The sequence below is a fragment of the Hemiscyllium ocellatum genome, chromosome 6 (assembly GCF_020745735.1).
Source record: "Hemiscyllium ocellatum isolate sHemOce1 chromosome 6, sHemOce1.pat.X.cur, whole genome shotgun sequence".
Classification (NCBI taxonomy): Eukaryota; Metazoa; Chordata; class Chondrichthyes; order Orectolobiformes; family Hemiscylliidae; genus Hemiscyllium; species Hemiscyllium ocellatum.
The window spans coordinates 78,087,581-78,107,592 of NC_083406.1; the positions used below are offsets into that span (position 1 = coordinate 78,087,581).

At 39.7% G+C, this 20,012-nt stretch overlaps 2 protein-coding genes across 3 annotated transcripts in view; one reads left to right on the forward strand and one right to left on the reverse strand.

Moving 5' to 3' along the window:
• The window catches only part of alkbh8 (alkB homolog 8, tRNA methyltransferase), a 65,568-nt gene extending 48,416 nt beyond the window's left edge, over window positions 1-17,152 (reverse strand). Inside the window, exons 1-5 of the mRNA XM_060826686.1 lie at window positions 17,005-17,152; window positions 10,299-10,539; window positions 4,097-4,228; window positions 2,299-2,394; window positions 225-329 (exon numbers count right to left, since the gene is read on the reverse strand). Of these exons, the coding sequence (XP_060682669.1) occupies window positions 225-329; window positions 2,299-2,394; window positions 4,097-4,228; window positions 10,299-10,539; window positions 17,005-17,133 (703 nt within the window). The 5' untranslated portion in view covers window positions 17,134-17,152. The remainder of the gene's footprint in view (window positions 1-224; window positions 330-2,298; window positions 2,395-4,096; window positions 4,229-10,298; window positions 10,540-17,004) is intronic.
• Window positions 17,153-17,229: 77 nt separating this feature from the next.
• The window catches only part of elmod1 (ELMO/CED-12 domain containing 1), a 72,171-nt gene continuing 69,388 nt past the window's right edge, over window positions 17,230-20,012 (forward strand). For both annotated transcript variants that reach the window (XM_060826687.1, XM_060826688.1), the window contains exon 1: window positions 17,230-17,311. The gene's annotated coding sequence lies outside the window, so the exon portion shown is untranslated. The remainder of the gene's footprint in view (window positions 17,312-20,012) is intronic.

Consider the following 20,012-nt stretch of genomic DNA (forward strand, 5'->3'; position numbering starts at 1 on the left):
ACGCAATTTTTCTATAATACAGGGTTGCACAAGAATGCAACAATGCATTATAGAAGAACAACCTGTAAAAAGAGGTTGAAAATAAATCACCACAATCTATCATTTAGGATGGTGTTCCTTATCATCAATTAAAAAATTAACATTTGACTAACACAGGAGATTCTCTTTGGTTTTCATTGTCTGATCTACAATTATAATAACTTGAAGTGTAAAGTACATTTCACCTTGTCCAGGCTCATATTGATTTATCGTTAGTTGATCAGGTTTAAATTTTGCGTATCCCTTTTTTATGAACTGCTCCAAAATGTCATCAACAATCTCAGGAAGACCTAAAATTAAAATAAACAAAAACAAAAATTATCTAAACTATTCAATTGCTTCTAACTTTGCACTGAAAAGAAATACAAACTAAATGCCTGAAAACGTTTTATGTTTATGGGCCTAATTATGCACAGAAATAGTCGAATTATTCACAAGCACCATGATTATTCTGATCCAAAGATCAAGAAAATGAAATCAGCTAACATTATAAATTGGGAACACAAAAATTAATCAATTTCAAATTGTGTCTTTGTGCCATTAGAGATACTCATTTCTGGGATTTAAAAAACACCTTCATCTTGAAAACAAAACCCATGCATCTTATTCAGAATTTAGGACAGACAGAAATATTTTCCTTAATCGTGTTCATCATTAAAATTAAGGTTAAGAGACTGCAGATTGGGGTATTCATTAAATAACAACTTTTGTGGACACACGAAGATGCACTAATCCTTCTAAAGGGGTTAGTACTCTTTTTACATAGTTTAATTTGTTTTGATTTGAGCTATTTGATACAACTAATTTACTTGAAAGACTATCCAATGGCCTTTTAAGGGTGAGTGGCATAATTTTATTTTGTTCAATTCAGTTAGTTAGTTAGTTTCGACTGACTTAAAAAAAAAAGTAGAAGGAGACACATGCTACATCTTGTGGAACGGTAGTACTGTCCCCAGTATCTGAAATGATTAAATACTTTGCAAGAAGTTTCTTTACAAATGGTGAGTTGTTCAGTTAAGATGTATAGTAACAAAGAAGTTAAGATTGTTGTGTTTTGGCACTGCATCTTTAAGTTTGGATAAAAATGAAGAGATACTTGTGGTCCATTCTGAAGACTGCTGGAGAACATTCTTGGGTGATAGGAGCTGTTGAAAATTAAGTTTTTTTGGAGTTTAAACGCATGATGCTTGCTCTTGGAGATGATGACAGCAGCATCAGCCTTTATAATGATTAGATTGTTCAACTCAAGTCCCAGGAACATGTTGAGAATGTTGAGCCTTAAAATGTCAATTTACTTCCAAAATGAATGAGTTGAGGTCCAAGGAAGCATGACCAGCATTTCTACTTGGATACAATGGCCACGTGATTCAAATTGCCAAACAGGTTGGCTTCGAGAGTGAAAGATTTTTCTAAGCACTCGTAATCTGCAAGGTACAGACAAGAGATTGCAGCTACAGGTTGAAAGTCTCTAGAGTGGATTGCTCAGGAATATGGGTGGGAGAACATGCTTGGATTAGAGAGGGTAAATGTGTGAAATTGAAAGGAGGCAGAAAGTTTCACAAATTGCACAGGAGAGAAAATCTCCAGGAAAAACCATCGCCTGTTAAAAAATAAGTGTTCTCAAGTTAAAAAAGGTATCAGGCTGGGAACGGAAAAGAATAAAAGTAAATCCTCAGCAGCTAAGAATCACTTGGAATGATCTGGCAAAAAAAATCAAACAACATTAAAGAGATGATGTTCTTGATTGTGTTACAAGAGGAAAGCTTTGTTCTTTCATTCTGAATATCTACATGCAAATGACAGCTTTATACTCTCCTTTACCAAGTAGCAACTTCAGAGCAGGTTGACCTGCACTATTTTACCCAAATAAACGAAACTGAGGGACATGGAAATGCTTATGGCATAAAATTAATATCAAGCTGAAGTCAGAAACAAAAATACTGTTTATCATGTAGCTCAAACTCTGTCAAAAACACAGACAGAACTTTTTATTGAATTGTCATACTCTGTTCAGTTATTATTCCAAGCACGACAATAGCAATGACTAGAAAAATGCTTCCACATAATTAAGTATAAAAATTATTAGCAAGGCAATTTTTTAAAGTCAATCTAAATCCAACACAAGCACTTTGCTTTTACATTATTGTCATATTTCACTCTGCATTACAGAAAATCAAATTTTTCCTGTGATAATTTCTGTAGTTGTTTACAAGTCATTTATTTTGTTACAAAAAAAAACTTGTATGCCACCCAATGTACCTCCAGGTAGGGGTTTATCTTTGTCTACATTGTTGTTGTCATAGCGGAATTCATAACCATAATGCTTCACTCTTCGATGTTTCAGAGATCTCTGGGCTAGAAATAAAAAAAACAAAAAAAACTAAACTGCAGGCTTCATCTTAAAGACTGAATTCCAATGCCAGATACAGTTTACATTTAAAAAAGGTTTTGAAAACAAATTGCGCTTTATATTGTCAAATTCCTTAAAACAAAAAATTATGAAAAAAAGAGTAAACAATTCACATGTTAATTTGTAATTTTATTCACAGGAGCTGATACACTAAAAATGTCAAATCTGCTAATAAAGTGTCAAGTAAACAAATAACTATTTTACTCACCATGCTTTTACTATTTTGTACCTTTTTATTTCGAACCATATTCAAATTATTTAAGTGAGACTACGTGACTGACTGTGCGAGAACCAAAATTACAGTGCAGTTTGGGAATTAGAAAGACAACTGAATAGAGAACTTCAAGTTGTTATATCAATGGACTACGTACAGATATACTGGAGAGATTACTCATCAATATCACCTTAAACGGTTGTGGGCTACATATCTCATACAAAGAAGGTGCAGTGGCCAACTGGGCCGATACTTAGACTGTAAACCAAAAACCAAGGGTCAATCCTCATCTGGATATGGCTAGCAAATTACTGGTCTTAATTGTCTTTTTTTAGGAATCTCATCATATGCTGCTGCTCTATAAATTGTATCCTGAAGTATGCAGGTATATTGAGCCTCATCTGATCTCAAAAGTTCAGGCCTGGTTAGTACCTGGACACGAGTAAGTTCATCTGGAACATCACTAAGTATTTAAAGACTTGCAGCATTGTATTAATGTCTTTATAACTGGGCCGGATGTTCAGGGTTCAAATCTCATCTACCCCATAAGTATGTCTTAACCTGTTTAATCTGATTAAAATAAACACTTAAAAAAAACTGATTTCTTTAAAATTTCCTGCTTCATAAAACAAGTCACTCATCAGCTTCTTTGTGATCAGTGTTTGATCACAATGTTTAGAGCTGAAACGAGAAATGGGAGTTGTGATGTCAATATTCTAATGGAATGGCAAATCCAAGCTTATTGACTGTATGTCCTAATTCTAGGATGGATGGGTGGGAACTTGATGAGGCTATGAGCAGAAACATTTAAGATCATACATCAGAATATGAAATAGCAATAACTCAGCAGGCCAGTACTCCTCTGCCTCTCCTCATCAGATTAATAGAAAAATACAGAAAGACATGACCCACTCTCACTAGTACCCTTACATATGGATGAGGAAGGATACCACTTAGACTGAGACAACACATATATCCTCTGACAAGCCAAATAGAGACATGCACAAGAATTCCTTGAAGCACGACATTCTAACCTGAGCTCTATCAACAAACACATTGACTTGTATCCCATTTACCACCCCCTGATAAAAAGAACCAGAAATGACATCACCATAGGAAATCATGTCACCACAGGAAATTACATCACCAACCCAAGGAAACCCAAATATATAAATAGAAAGTGTGCAACACCACCAGAACCTCATCCGGAGACTCACTAAAGACGTTACCTAGTATGATGACAAAATGTCTGAAAACAAACCTTCCAGCTTAGCGAGCAAACCTACATCCAGAACCTCAACCTACAAATCTTCTTCCAAAAAAAATCGCTAATAGAGAAATAGGTAGACGATGAACATACAATTAGTTATTGTGTATTTAATGAATTTAAATGATTATATATATTAACCACAGTTTTTCTCTGTACGACTTACCATTTTCCACTGTTGTATTTGGGCTTCCATCTGCAAATACCAAAAGCCTCTTCTCATATTCAGTAGAAATGAAGTCTTCAACCACCAGAAGACCTGGTGGTAGGCTTGAATGAGAAACATCTTCACTAACAACTTGAAAAAGAAATTAATTCTTTTAACCCTTCCACTACAGTGTCTTAATTAGCATAAACAATTACAATTTTCTTAACACATTTCTGCTTATGGACATATGTAAACTGATGAACACCCATGTCAACAATAGTTTTCCATACAAGCAAAAATTCCTAGATGAATAAACTGACACTAACTTGCAGCGCAATTCAGCAGTGAGAAATGGAACAGAAAAGCAGGGGAAGCAAGTGAGACACAGATTACACTGCAGATGAATTGTGCAGAATGTCCTGGCATGTAGGTGGCATTATACTAACATCCCATAATAACACTCTTGGCAGCAGATACCAGACTAAACAGACCTTTTTCAGGATCTCCTTGCATGAGAAAGGGACCAGAAAATATAGTCAAAAGATAGCCTCTCTCTCCTCACCCTGGCTGGACAAATGGATCAGTAGGTTCACTCTTCTGTGGTTAAAAATGAAATGGGTCACAAGTAGAGCCTTGCCTTTGCGACCAGGAATATTTGCACCTTGATGGATAGCAAGGACAATCTGTGCCCCCAAAGAGGAACCACCAGTAATGGAAGGTGATTTGCAAATCACAAGGTCAACATCCCTACAAACTCTCCCAAGGAAGGTCTGCTAAACAAGGTTGCCAATGGCCATGCCTTCTCCATCCCAAAAGTGAAGTGCACTGGTAAAGTCATATTGCCATCTGGATCACCCTACTCAAGGCAAATTAGAGGAATGTCAATGCAAATGACACTCAAATCTGAAAAGGACACTACTAAGGGACTGTTCTATACAGCGCAAAATAATGCTTCACATGCTGAGGAAAGAAAAATGTACATAAGAGAAAAGTCAGTGATAAACCTGAAGACTGGGATAATTTCAGAATCCAGCAAAAGATGACTAAAGTTATAATAAAGAGAGAAAATTAACGATGAGGGCAAACTTGCAAGAAATATAAAACTGACAATAAGAGCATCTTTAAATACATTAAAAGGAAAAGGGGTCAAAGTAAACAAATGCCTGTTGGAAAATAAATCTCAGGAGATGGCTATTTATGAGTTACCAGAAATTGTTGAAGAAAATAAACAGATAGTTTGCATCGGTCTTTGCAGTGGAAAATACTTCAAATATCCCATTAATACTAAAGAATATGGCTTGCACCCAAGGATCCTAAAAACTGTAGGTACAGAAATGGTGGATGCATTAGTTGTAATACTTCAAAAATAGTTTGATTTTGGAGAAGTACCAGAAGATTGGCAAACTGCCAATATGATATCCTGATTCAAAATAAGAGGGAGGCAAAAATCACTGTAGCCCAACTAGCCACATGTCTATTATTAGAAAAATGTTGGAATCAACTATTAAAGAAGTAATAGCAACACATTTGGAAATGGTAGGCTGCGCAAGTACAGTCAGCATGGCTTCATGAAAGACAACTCTCCAATTTATTAGACTTTTACAAAGAAGTCTTAATCACAGTGGTACAGGGGAACTATTAGGTGTGTTGTATTTGGACTTGCAGAAGGCACTTGACAAGAGATTTAAGTCATAAGATGGAGTTGAGGGTAATATATTGGTGCGGATTGAGAATTGGTTAATGGACAGGAGAGAGAGTCAACACAAGGGATTTTTCTTCAGGTTGGCAATATGTAAACAGTGCAGTTCCACAGCAATCAGTGCTGGGATCACAACAGTTTACAAATACATATTGTATATTATGAAGCAAATGTACAGTAGCCAAATTAGGCAAACACAAAGTAGGTGGGTAGGCAAGTCACAAAGGGATACAAACAAAAATTGGAGAAATAATGATAGTTGTCAGTGGGCAAGTGTTGTACAATGTGAAATTGTTCATTTTAGAAAGGAGGAAAATAAAAGGACAGTGTTATTTCAATGGAGGAAAGGGACTTGGGGGTACTGGTGCACAAAACATAAAAAGCTAGCACATAGGTACAGCACGTAATCAGGAAGGCTAATAGAACATTGGCTCTTATTTCAAGAAGGTTGCAGTATATGATGTATCAGCATAAGCAACAAGATGTAACGGTATCACAATTGAGTAATGATAACTACAAAGACATGAAGGAGGAGCTGGCCAGAGATGATTGGCAGGAAATCCTGGCAGGGAAGACAGTGGAGCAGCAATGGCAGGGGTTTCTGGGGGTAATTCAGGAGGCACAACGGAAATTCACCTCCAGGAAAGAACATGCTGAAGGGAGGACAAGGGAATCATGGCTGACAAGGGAAGTCAGGGACAGCATAAAAGCAAATGGAAAGTATATAATACGGTGCAGATTAGCGGAAAGCTATTTAAAAAAACAGCAGAGGACAATAAAAAAGACAATAAGGGGGCACAGGATGAAATATGAGGGTAAACCAGTTAGTAACACAAAAGAAGATTGCAAGGGCTTTTTTAAGGATATATACAAGGTAACAGAGTCAACAGTGAACATTAGATTAGATTAGATGTACAGTGTGGAAACAGGCCCTTCGGCCCAACAAGTCCACACCGACCCGCCGAAGCGCAACCCACCCATACCCCTACATTTACCCCTTACCTAACACTACGGGCAATTTGGCATGGCCAATTCACCTGACCCGCACATCTTTGGACTGTGGGAGGAAACCGGAGCACCCGGAGGAAACCCACGCAGACACGGGGAGAACGTGCAAACTCCACACAGTCAGTCGCCTGAGTCGGGAATTGAACCCGGGTCTCAGGCGCTGTGAGGCGACAGTGCTAACCACTGTGCCACCCACAATCGAGATCACTGGAAAATGAGGCTGGAGTAGTAGTAATGGGGAACAAAGAAATGGAGGAGGAACTGATTATGTATTTTGCATCACTCTTCACAGCGGAAGACACTTGCAGCATACTAGAACTGCAAGAGAGTCAGTGGGCAGAGGTGAACGTAGTAGCATTCTAAGGAGAAGGTGCTAGGAAGCTGAAAGGTCTGAAGGTGAATAAATCACTCGGACCAGATGACTACACTCCACATCTGCAAAGGAGGTGGCTTGGAGATTGAAGAGGCATTGATGCTGATCTTTACGTATGGCTGGAGTCAGGAAAGGTGCCAAAGGACTGCAAAATAGCTAAAGTGACACACCTGTTTAAGAAGTTTGGGGGTGGGGCAGTAGGCAGAAGAAGCAGATAAAGGCCAGTTAGCCTGACCTCAGTCATTAATAATGGACTCTTAAAGTCTTATCAAAGTATGAGATTTACGGAGTTCCAGGAAATGCATGGTAGAATAGGGCTGAGTCAGCATAGCTTTGTCATGGCAAAACCAGTGAATGTGATTAATTTGGATTTCCATAAGCACTTTGGTAAGGTACCACACAGGAGGCACTAAATAAAATAAGAGCACATAGTATTACGGGTGAGGTACTGGCACAGATAAAGGATTGGCTGACCGGCAGAAGGCAGAGTGGGAATAAAGGGGTCTTTCTTGGGATAGCACTCGATGACTCTTGGAGTTCCAAAGAGGTCAGTGTTGGGACAACTATTCGCTTTATATATGAATGATCTGGATGATGAAACTGAGTGTGTCATCTGCAAACTTAACAATGATACCAAGATAAGTGCAGAAGCAGGTAGTGCTGAGGAAGTGAGGAGTCTTGAGGAGAATTTGGACAAGCTGGGAGACCAGGCAAAGAAGTGGCAGATGGAATACTATGTGGAAAATTGCCAGATTTTGCACTTTGTAGGAATAACAGAGGCATAGACTATTTTATAAATGGGAAAAGGCTTCAGAAATCTGAAGCACAAAGGAATTGGGAGTCATCATTCAAGATTTTCATACATTAATGTGCAGTTCAGTTGGCAGTTAGGAAGGCAAATGAAATGTTAGCATGCATGGCGAAAGAGCTAGAATACAACAGCAGAGATGTACTGCTGAGGCTGTATAAGGCTCTGGTCAAACCGCATTTTGAATATCGTGAACAGTTTTGGGCCCTTTATCTAAAGAAGGATGTGCTGGTTGAGAGGGGAGACTACAGGATGTTCACAGGAATAATCCAAGAGACAAAGTGCTTGTCAAATGAGGAGCAGTTAAAGACTTTGGGTCTACATTCAATGGAGTTTAGAAGGAGGAGTGGGGGATATCATTGGAACTTACAGAATACAGAGATGTTTAGATAGGGTTGACACAGAGAAGACATTACCACAAGGAGGAGAATTTAGAACCCGTGGGCACAACCTCAGAGTTAAGGGACAACCACTTAGAACTGACGAGGAGGAATTTCTTCAGCCAGAGGGTAATGAATCTGTGGAAGTCATTGCCTCAGAAGGCCAAGTCATTGCATGTATTTAAAGCAGAGATAAATAGATTATTGATTGGTAAAGGGATCAAGGGTTATGGGGATCAGGCAGGAGAATGGGGTTGAAAAACATATCAGCCACAATGGAATGGCACAGCAGACTCAATAGACCAAACAGCCCACTTCTGCTCCTATGTTACATGGTCTAGGAATAGGGAAGTCTTACTGCAACTGTACAGTGTGCCGGAGAGACCACTCTATCATCAAACACATTGACTTGAATCCCATTTACCACTCCTGAGAAAAAGAACAGGAAATGATATCACCAACCCAAGAAAACCTAAACATATAAACGAAATGCGGGCCATACCACCAGTGCTCCATCTAGAGGCTCACTAATGATATTACCTAGTATGGTGATGAAACATCCGAAAATGAACCTTCCAGCTCAGCAAGCAAACCTACATCCAGGACAGACCACTTCTGGATACCAAGAGCAGTTTAATCCTCTTATTTAAGGAAATATATCATTGGAGGAAGTTCAGGGAATGTTCATTCAGATGATACCTGGCTTGGAAGGATTGTCTTATGAACAAAGGCTAACCAGGTGGGGATCCTACTCACTAGAGTTTAGAAAAATGAGTGATGACCTCATTGAAACATATAGGATTCTTAAGGGGATTGACAGAATAATTGCTCTCATGGGAGAGTCTAGGACCAGAGGGCATAGTCTCAGAATAAAGGGGCACCAATTTAAGATTGAGATAAGGACGAATTTCTTCTTTAAGAGAGTTCAGAGTCCTTGGACAACTTGCCAAAGAGAGGTGTGGGGCAGAGTCCATGTATATATTTAAACTCAATATAGATAGATCTTAATCAGTGGGAGAATCAGGGTTACAGGAAAAAGGTAGGAAAGTGGACATGAGGTATGCTAGATCAGGCCTTAATCTGCCATGATCTGACTGAATGATGGATCTTGCTCAAGGGGCCAAATGGCCAATGCCTGTCCCCATTTGCTATGGTCTGCTTCTGGTATTATTGTGTCCCAAAATATGACAAATGCCAGAGTTGGATGTGACTGTTTTATTTGGAAGAAGTAGTTTGGGAAAGTGATGTTCAGAGTGATCAAGCTCTAACAGCGTCTTATTTTTGAGTCAATGCATTAAGCATTAGATCCTAACTATGTTCATCAACGGGACAGGTACAAAACTAGCTGTCAGGATTTCAGCTCAAGGCATTGGCAACTGATAGGTTACTGAGGTTACTGCTTTACGATGAATAAACAAGTCAAATTTTACTTTGGATACAGAATCTCACATTATACACACACACATTTACCTATATACTTAATATTCTATTCATTACCCCATTAAAACTGTATGTAAGGCAAGTGATAAACAAGATATTGCAGTTGGAATTAGCTGTCTGTATTTGCATAAGTGAAGCGTAGGGGGTATGAATAAGGGCAAATCCCTCGTGAAGACAGTCCAGGACTTTGATTGGATTGCTGAATCATTAGGAGTTTGGCAGATTTTCATAAAGAACTTAAAATCTTATCTGCAAAGAATACAAAATTGGCTTCAAAAAGCAAAAAGGTGAAGTAAAAGATTTTACAAACTAGGTCAAGATTTCTAGAAAAGAGGTCGTTTTGATAAAACCAACTTCAAGTTATAGAGTTAATTAAAATAACTACAATGCAAAACCCTCATCAAACTTTTAACCAGCTCAGCATTAAGAATGAAGATCATAAGATTGACCATTTAGAGTTGAGGTTTGCAGTTCAGTACAAATGAAAATCAGAAAAATTGAGATGAACTCACCATCCTCCACAAAGTTTAGATATAAAGTGACGAGTTTTGTATTTTCACCACTGTTTAGGTTTTGTCCATTAAGAGCGTTGTATGCCTCCGTGGCCTCCTGAATTGCACTGTATGTTACAAATGCATGTGGTTTATGAGGCAACATGAGAAGGGTCTCCACTGTTCCAAACTTCTGTAATACTTCATTCAACTGCTCCCGGCTGACACCATTGCCCAGGCCGCCATTGGCTACAACCAAGTGCTAAGAAGAATAAAGCAATGTGAGAAAATGCAACAGGAATATAGTAATCATAACAAAATTACCATAAAGTTTTGACTGACTTTATGTGTATCTTATAAAATTTGCAAGAAATACAGAAAAGATCAAAAGATCCCCTTGTGGCAGAGCTTAGGACCAGAGGTGATGATCTCAGAATAGAGATGAAGAGGAATTTCCTCACTGAGGGTAGTGAATCTGTGGAATTCTTTACCTCAGTGGGCTGTCAAAATTGGGTTGTTAAGTATATTCAGGTCTGATATAGTTGGACTTTTAATCAGAAAGGGAATTGAGGGCTTAGGGAAAATGGAGGAAAGTGGAGATGAACATTACCAGATCAATCATGATCTCCACTTCACTGAGAATCAAACGTAATGGGTTGAATGGCCTACTGCTACTTCTATGGCTTATGGTTTTTAATAAAAGTTTAACAGCAAAACAGTGACAAGATCAGACCGAATCAACATGAATTTACTGAAGAGAAAATCATGTTTGTCAAACCTATTTCAATTCTTCAAGGACGTAACTAGTAGAGTGATCGGGATGGGCGTAAGCGGATGTGGTTTATGTCGACTTTCAATTGGCTTTCGACCAAGTCCCACATAAGAGAGTCGCATGAAATAAAAACTCATGGGATTGGAAGTTGCGCATTGAGATGGATAGAAATGTAGTTGGCAACCAGGAAACAATCAGCATGAATAAGGGGGTCTTTTTCTGAAAGGGCAGGCAATGGCTAGTGGGGTGTCACAGAGATTAGTGCGAGGACCTCAGCTATTCAAAATATATATTAATGATTTAGATGAGGAAATTAAAAAGCCAAAAAAAACCGCAAAGTTAAGTGGGAAGGTGAGCTGTGAGGAGGATGCACAGATGCTTCAGTGTGATTTGGACAAACACAATAACTTTGTAAATGCATTACAGAAACAGTATACTGTGGATAAACGTGAGGTTATTGTTTTGGTAGCAAATTGAGAGCAGGCAATATGCAACGAAACCTTGGTGTTCTCATACACCAGTCGGTTAAGATAAGCATCCAGGTGTGGTAGGTGGAAAAGAAGACAAACTGTATGTTTGCCTTCATAGCACAAAGACTTCAGTTTGGGGTAGGGATGCCTTGCCAAAATTATATAGAGCATTGGTGAGACCACATCAGGAACATTATGTGCAGTTTGTCCTCATCTGAAGAAGGATGTTCTTGCTGTAGAGGGATTGCAATGAAGACTGATTACAAAATGGTGCGACTGACATATGAGGGAAGATTGAATCAATTTTACATTCACTGGAATTCAAAAGACTAGGCAGGATAAATGCAGAAGGAAGGTTTCTGATGGCAGGAGACTCCAGACTATGGATCACAGTGTAAGGATACAAGGTAAACAACTTATGACTGAGATGAAGAGAACTTTCTTCACCCTTGTCATTTGTGGTTCATTCCCTAGTCATTTTACTACAGCTTCTGTGGACCCCTTCCAATGCCAGCACATCGTTCCTTAGAAACAGGGCCCAAACATTGCTCACAATATTTCAAATGCAGTCTAACCAGAGCTTAATATAATCTCAGCAGTACTTTTCTCCCCTAGAATTCTAGCCCTCTTGAAACGAATGCTAAAATTGCATTTGCCTTCCTAACTGACGACTGAACTGCATGTTAATCTGAAGAAAATCCTGAACTAGGATTCCGAAATCCCTTTGTGCTTCAGATTTCCAAAACTATTCCTTACTTAGAAAATTATCTACACTTCTATTCTTCCTACCAAAGTGCAAAATCTCACACTTTCCCACAATGTATATCATCTGTCACTTCTTCACCCACCTAGCCTGCCCAAATTCTTCTTCGGTCTCCCAGTTCCTCAAAACTACCTGTCCCTCCACCTACCACGGTGTCATCAGCAAACTTAGCAACAATGCCCTCAGTTCCTTCAGTCAGATTGTTAAATGTATAACATGAATAGTTGTGGTCTTTTGTTATGGGCCAGACTAAAAACCGTCGAAATATATTAAGAGCCTTGCCTTTTTCTTATTTTAAAAGTAAGTGTAAGACATTGCATTCCAGATGCAATTCGCTTTGTCAGACGACTCAACTTTAACCAAAGCATGCTTTGTATTCACACTACAGTTAAAATATAGACAAAATAAAAAGAAAACAATTGGCTTCACTGTAACACTATTGAAATACTTAAAATAATATATATTAACTGTTCCAATACAGTAACATCCAATAAACACACCCCTGGCAAAAGCAAACTTAGTAAAATAGATTGTCTCACATGTAATTCTAGCAACAGGAAGAGAACCTCAGAGGGAGGAATAAAGCTTCCACATCCAACATCAAGACCCCAGCAACTGCAAAAAGCTAAAACAAAATCCTGGTTCTATGGGAGCGTCAATGCACCTAATCAGGCTGCTTCTATAGTTCCAATTCTTTTCGTTAAGAAAGCCTTAAGGGCTCCCGAACTATTTACTTTATTGGTTTTGAGCAGACTGCTTAATACGTCTGTCTTAAGAATTCTTAATTAAAAAAGGGACAAAATGCACTTCTTAAAGCCAGAGTATCATAACACTTAGCACTGAGCCCTGCAGAGCTCCACCAGCCATCAGCTGAAAGAAGTCTCCTTTATCCTTTTTCTTTCCCTTCTGCCAGCCAGCCAATCCTTTATCCATGCCAGTACCTTGCTCCTAATAATATACGCTCTCAAACAAAAACTAACAAACTTAAAAGACCCAGAACAACCCATGGACAAAACCGACATCATCTACAAAATCCCATGCAAGGACTGCCACAAACACTACGTAGGACAAACAGGAAAAAAGTTAGCCACCAGGATACATGAACACCAGCTAGCCACAAAAAGTCATGATGCTCTCTCCCTCGTAGCCCTACACACGGAGGAAAAAAAACCCACCATTTCGACTGGGACAACACATTTATCCTGGGACAGGCTAAGCAAAGACATGCCAGAGAATTCCTAGAGGCCTGGCACTCCAACCGCAATGCCATAAACAAACACATGGATCCAGATACCATCTGTCAACCCCTCAGAAAACGAACAGGAAATCACATCACCACTAACCCCAGGAACCCCATCCAAGACAAACATATAAACAGAAAGCAGGAGACAACAGCTTCGCTTCACTTGGAGAGCGCCACTGATGATGTTACCTAGCCAGGTAATGAAATGTCTGAATATCAAACCTACAGCTCAGCGAGCAAACCTACACCAATAGGCTCTCACCTTATATAGCAGACTCCTATGTGGCACCTTGTCAAAGCCCTTACAGAAATCCAAATAGATCACATGCAATGGATCTTCTTTGTCTAACTTGCTCATTACCTCCTCAAAGAATTCTAACAGGTTTGTCAGGCATGACCTCCCTGACTCAGCCCTAATTTACCAAGTATTCCACAATCTCATCCTTAATAATAAAGTCTAAAATCTTCCCAATGATCCAAAGTCAAGTTAACCATCATATAGTTTCCTGTCTTCTTCCCCCCTCTTTTCTTAAGCAGGGGTGTTACATTTCTCATTCGCAGTCCTCTGGCACCATCCCTGACCCTAGTGATACCTGAAAGATCAGCACCAGTGCCTCCTCAAGATCCTTCAGAACTCTGCAGCGTAGTCACAGAGCATGGAAACAATCCCTTCAGTCCACTTGCCTGCATTTGGCCCATATCCCTCTAAGCCTTTCCTATTCATTTAACTGTCCAAATGTCTTTTAAATGATATAACTGTACCTGTGTCTACTACTTCCTGGTGTGGAAAAGGTACCTCTCAGATCTCTTTTAAATCTTTCTCCTCTCAAAAGTATACCCTCTAGTTTTGAATTCCCCTATCCTTGGGAAAGATTAGATTAGATTAGATTAGACTTACAGTGTGGAAACAGGCCCTTCGGCCCAACAAGTCCACACCGACCCGCCGAAGCACAACCCACCCATACCCCTACATTTACCCCTTACCTAACACTACAGGCAATTTAGCATGGCCAATTCACCTGACCCACACATCTTTGGACTGTGGGAGGAAACCGGAGCACCCGGAGGAAACCCACGCAGACACGGGGAGAATGTGCAAACTCCACACAGTCAGTCGCCTGAGGAGGGAATTGAACCCAGGTCCCTGGTGCTGTGAGGCAGCAGTGCTAACCACTGTGCCACCGTGCTGCCCTGAAAAAAATTTTTCCTCAAACCGTTGAGAAAAGACCTTTGCTATTCACCTTATCTATGCTCATCATGATTTTATGACTTCAAGATCACCCCTCAAGCCATTCATTCCATTAAGTTTGATTCTCAATGAAGTGGAGATCATGACTAATCTGGTAATCTTCATCTCCACTGCTCCTTAGTGATGGCTACTACACTTACCTTTGCCTTCAATTCTCTTGAAGTTCTGGTATGCTGCTGGTATCTTCCACTGGGAAAGTGGATATAAAGTACCTCTTCAGTTCTTCCTCTATTTCTTTGTTCCCCATTGCTACTTCTCCTCCAGTCCCACGTTCACTCTTTACTTTCTCTGACCTCATATCTACAAAAAGCTCTTGCAATCCTCTTTTATATTAATAGCTAGCTCTCTCACGTTTCACCTTCGCCCATTTTTTTTTCAATTATCCTCTGCTGGTTTTTAAAAGTCTTCACAATCCTCTAGTTTCCCACTAATCACCATCACATTGGATGCTGTTTCTTTTGCCCTTGTCAGCTATGGTTGCCTCATCCTCTCCTAAGGATGTTTCTTTTTCTTTTGGATGAATTTCTGTTGTGCCTCCCAAATTACCCCCAGAAACATCTGTCATTGTTACGCCACTATCTTCCATGCTAGGTTCCCCTTCTAATGAACTCTGGCCAGCTCCTCCCTCACATCTTTGTAGTTATCTTTATTCAACTGTAATACCATTACATCAGATTCCAGCTTCTCCTTCTCAAACCACAAGGTGAATTCCCCATGTGTTCCACCAGTTTAAGCTCCTTAATCAAGTCTGCCTGTTCATTGATGGGCTGTACCACAAACTGCTCCAAAGAAATCTCAGACATTCCACAAATTCCTTTTCTTGCAATCTGCTACCAGCCTGATTTTCCCAGTTCACTTGCATATTGAAGTCCCTCATGATTATTACATTGGTGCCTTTCTGACAAGCCTTTTTCCATTGAGTAATTATTTTCTTCCTCACATTCTGAGTAGTGTCAGAAGCTTCTAGTTAACTCCTATTCTGGTGCCTCATCTCCACTCACATGTTCTATGTCTTCCAACTCTATATCATTTATTGCTATGGATTTAATTTCATTTCTTATGAACAAGCCAATCTAATCCTGTCTGCCCTATGAATAGGATATGTATCCTTGGATATCTAGTTACCAGACCTAATTCCCTTCCAGCAACATCTCTGCGTAACCCACAACGTTGTACCTGCCAATTTTAATCTGCACAACAAGCTCATTTACCTTGTTTTCTATACAATCTTCGTCCTGCGTTGCCTGCACCACCCTCTTCTCAGAGTTGCCCCTTATCTGCTCTGCCTGAACTTAAGAGTCCTGATTCTCTCCATACTCGCTATTCACGTGTTCTGGAAACTTTTATAATCTCATTTAAACTCCACCCCCTTTAACTTTTTTCGTATTCAGCCCCCTCCCCTATTTAGTTTGACAGTGTTAAAAATCACACAACAACAACAACGTGTAATAGTCCAACAGGTTTATTTGGAAGCATAGCTTTTCTGTAGACCAGTCACCTGATGAAGGATCAGCGCTCCGAAAGCTTGGACTTCCAAATAAGCCTGTTGGAGTATAACCTGTTCCTTGGATGCTGCCTAACCTGCTGTGCTTTAACCAGCAACACATTTTCAGCTCTGATCTCCAGCATCTGCAGACCTCACTTTTTACTCGAAGATTTTAACCTACTGCGAATCCTCCTGCAAGGATGCCTTCCTTGAAGAAGCTCTCTTCCTCCCTCTACAAGGATTTCAGTGAGTCCCTCTCTCACTGTACCCCCCAGGTCATCTCCTCTGCACAGACCTATCACATCTCCATCGCCCCTCCCCCAAGTCCCTCCCCCCTACCTTTTATCTGAGCCTGCCTGGCACCCTCTCCTCATTCCTGATGAAGGGCTCTGGCCCGAAACGTCGAATTTCCTGTTCCTTGGATGCTGCCTAACCTGCTGTGCTTTAACCAGCGACACATTTTCAGCTCTGATCTCCAGCATCTGCAGACCTCACTTTTTACCCTGGTTTTTAACTTGGTCCACCGCAGTCCAACATTTTCACCTCCATATCACAGAAGGTCAGGCAGCATCTGAGAGCAGAATTATCTGTAAGGGCTTATGCCCGAAACGTCGACTCTCCTGCTCCTCGGATGCTGCCTGACCGGCTGTGCTTTTCCAGCATCACACTCTCCGACTCTGCTCTCCAGCATCTGCAGTCCTCACTCACTACGTCCACATCATAGTTTGACAGAGACAGACTTACTTTAGTCGGCACAGATACAGTTGCGATACCATCTTGCTTCAGGAGGACGTGTTGCGCTTTCGCTTGTTTTCTCAACAACTTTTTCTGCCCTTTGGACAATTTCACATTTCTGCAGCCGGAGGCCGCCATGTTTTACGGAGGGAATCGCCTTCCGGCTGCGCTGCCAGTACTTCCGGTGCGGCAGCTCGTATCATGGTAACGGCGTCAACGGCCGTTTGAAGAGGCTCCGTCCTCACCTCCCGCCTGGCCGGACAGGAGCAGCGGCTCCCTTCTTCATCCCTGCCCGGCCGCAGAGCCCTCCAGTCAGGTAAGTAGGTCCTTGTTACCATGGCAGGGGAATTCAGCTAAATAAATAGACACAAAGAAATACGTTTATGTTTGTTTTTTGAGATAAGGAGCAGCTGTAAGATACCGGGGCGAGGATTTGAGGTGGGTGCTGAGAGCATCAGTGCCGCCCATTTGTCACCGAGTGAGGACTGTGCTTCTGCTAATCCATCAAATCCAATGTCTGAATCAGTAATATCCGATCATTCAACGGTTTTTAACCGCAGAGGAATGAGGGTCAATCGTTATCTGTTTCCCACGTAGTCAGACAATGTGTTGTTACATTCATACACGAACAAATTGTGGAAACAAAGCCCCGAGATGTGTCTGCTGTTTTGTACGTTCCCGAGAATGCCGGGCCAGGTCAGAGATGTACCCATTAGCATTTGTGTATATATGGAGTGTACGTGAAAGGATGGAAATCCACCAACTCCGTGTTTCGGGGAGAGAAGAGGATCTGGGTTTGTTATATATGAAGCACAAAGCGTTGTTCCCCTCCCCAGCTCTAACTGCAATGCGATGCTGCGGCTGACCGCCAGTGCTACGTGCCCTTTCCTCTAGGAAATTCAGTTTAGGGAGGTACGCCAAATAGAGACAGGTTACATCCTCATATTGTCAAATCGCATACATTTACATGGCCAAGTAACTGAGCACATCACTAATGATTTTTGATGAATCAACAGTTTTTAAACCCATTTAGCGTCATTTTTATTTTATTAAGCTAATTGTTTTAACCAAAAACCATCATCTAATGGAATCGTGTCTTCACAATTTCAGTCCACAAAAAAAAATTAAGGGCTAGATAAGAATATTTCATTCTACAGAATAGTTCATTTTTATGGCTTCCCTGTTGAAAATATTATATTAATTGTTAGAAATATATTTCGAAAGAATAATGTAACAAAATGTGCCTTTTTTTAATCAAGGTGCTTAAAGGAGTTGTTGATTGATTGATTAAATCATGCAAATTGTCTTGTTGCAGTGTTCAGCAATTCACACTTCACAAACAGAAGTGTTTATTCAGTATGTTAAACTAGGTGGTCTGTTTAAAGTCTAAAATTAGAACTTAATCCGCAGGCCTCCTTCAGTGTGGTTTTCTCTTGAGATGATCATGGATGATTTTACACAAATATATAAAATTGATACAATATGCATTTATCCCTACAGAATTTCTTTTAATTTCACAAATTAAACATTTCAACATTTAGCTAAGAATTCCATCGACCACCTCTGGTGTGACTGCCATGAGGGAAATTAATCCTGTCCCTGTTTTCATGGATGGATTTTAAATTGAAATTATAATCCACCTACCAGGAATCGCCATCATTACATCTCTGAAACTGCAATAACTTCTGAGTCTACGTGTGTTTAAATATAGATTTCCAGGATTTATATGCTTCCTCGTAGGATGCATTGCTGAACTCACTCCATGCTGAAATCTTCTGGAAATCATTGAACTGACCAGAGCTTTCTCTTTTACACCATTAGTCTTGCTACAAAAACTGTTTTTTAGAGCAAATCAAATATTTTCCATGTTTGGAGCAGTATGATAAATTAATAATTATTTCTGAATGGCCTACAGGATGCTGCCTAACCTGCTGTGCTTTAACCAGCAACACATTTTCAGCTACAGGCATTGAAAGTCTATTTTTATATCTGTGAATGTCAAATTTCTCCCTTAACTTGAAAATACATTATATTTATAATGTTTCAGTTTTGAACATAATCACGTATAACAGAATAATTTATTTCACACTTTTCATGATAAAAAATTCATGAAGAACATTTAGAACATCCAATGCATTTTACTCCCTTGTTTGCTGTCTAAGAGACCGTGGTTGGATGCTTATCCTGCTTGACCTTACCACTACTATTGAACATTTCAAGATCCTTTTACTTAGCATCAGATCCAATCTGATGTTGGGATAGAGAAAATTGGGGATTGCTAGACTTTTATGGACAACCCTCTTTGAGGTCAATGGAATGCATTGTCACTCACTTTCATCCATGAAATTTATGTTGACACACTGTCAGATAATAATGGCAAAGAGTGCTCATTTTTGTCATTTTGTTTGTTCCTCCCATTCCAATTCAAAAATTCCACAGTAGCAAGGTAAAAATTTAATGCAGATGAATTCTCACTATTTTGGATGTGTATTTACCTGTGACACAGGTGAACAGTTCTGCAGGCAACCATTGATGTTTTAAAGGATTTTTTTCTTTAAAATGATGCTAATAGAAAGAAAAAGTCCTGCATTGGAACAAAATTGGCTGGGGCAAGGGTTTGTATGAAAGTTAAAGATCTGCCACCAATACAGGATAATGACAGCAAGTGTGTAAAGGAAAGAGACAGCGTATCATGTCTGTATCAGCAAAGACTCATCAGAAAAAAATGGTTAAAAAGTCTATATTAAAATCTTTTTCATCTGAATACACTGTGAATTTGTGTTGATATTGGAATTGATGGTGTTAAGAAGAATCAATGGCGATGATCTGATGGTCATTACGGAAAGCTAATTGCAAGTTGACAAAGGCTACAAACTGATACTTCAGAAAGTATAAGCAGAAGGGAAAAGGAATTGGAGTAGTCCTGTTACTAAAGAATAAGTGCAGCCCTGTGGTAATTAATGCTTTTTATTTAAAGGATAAAGGTATGGAATCAGTTTGGTTGGGGAAATAAATAA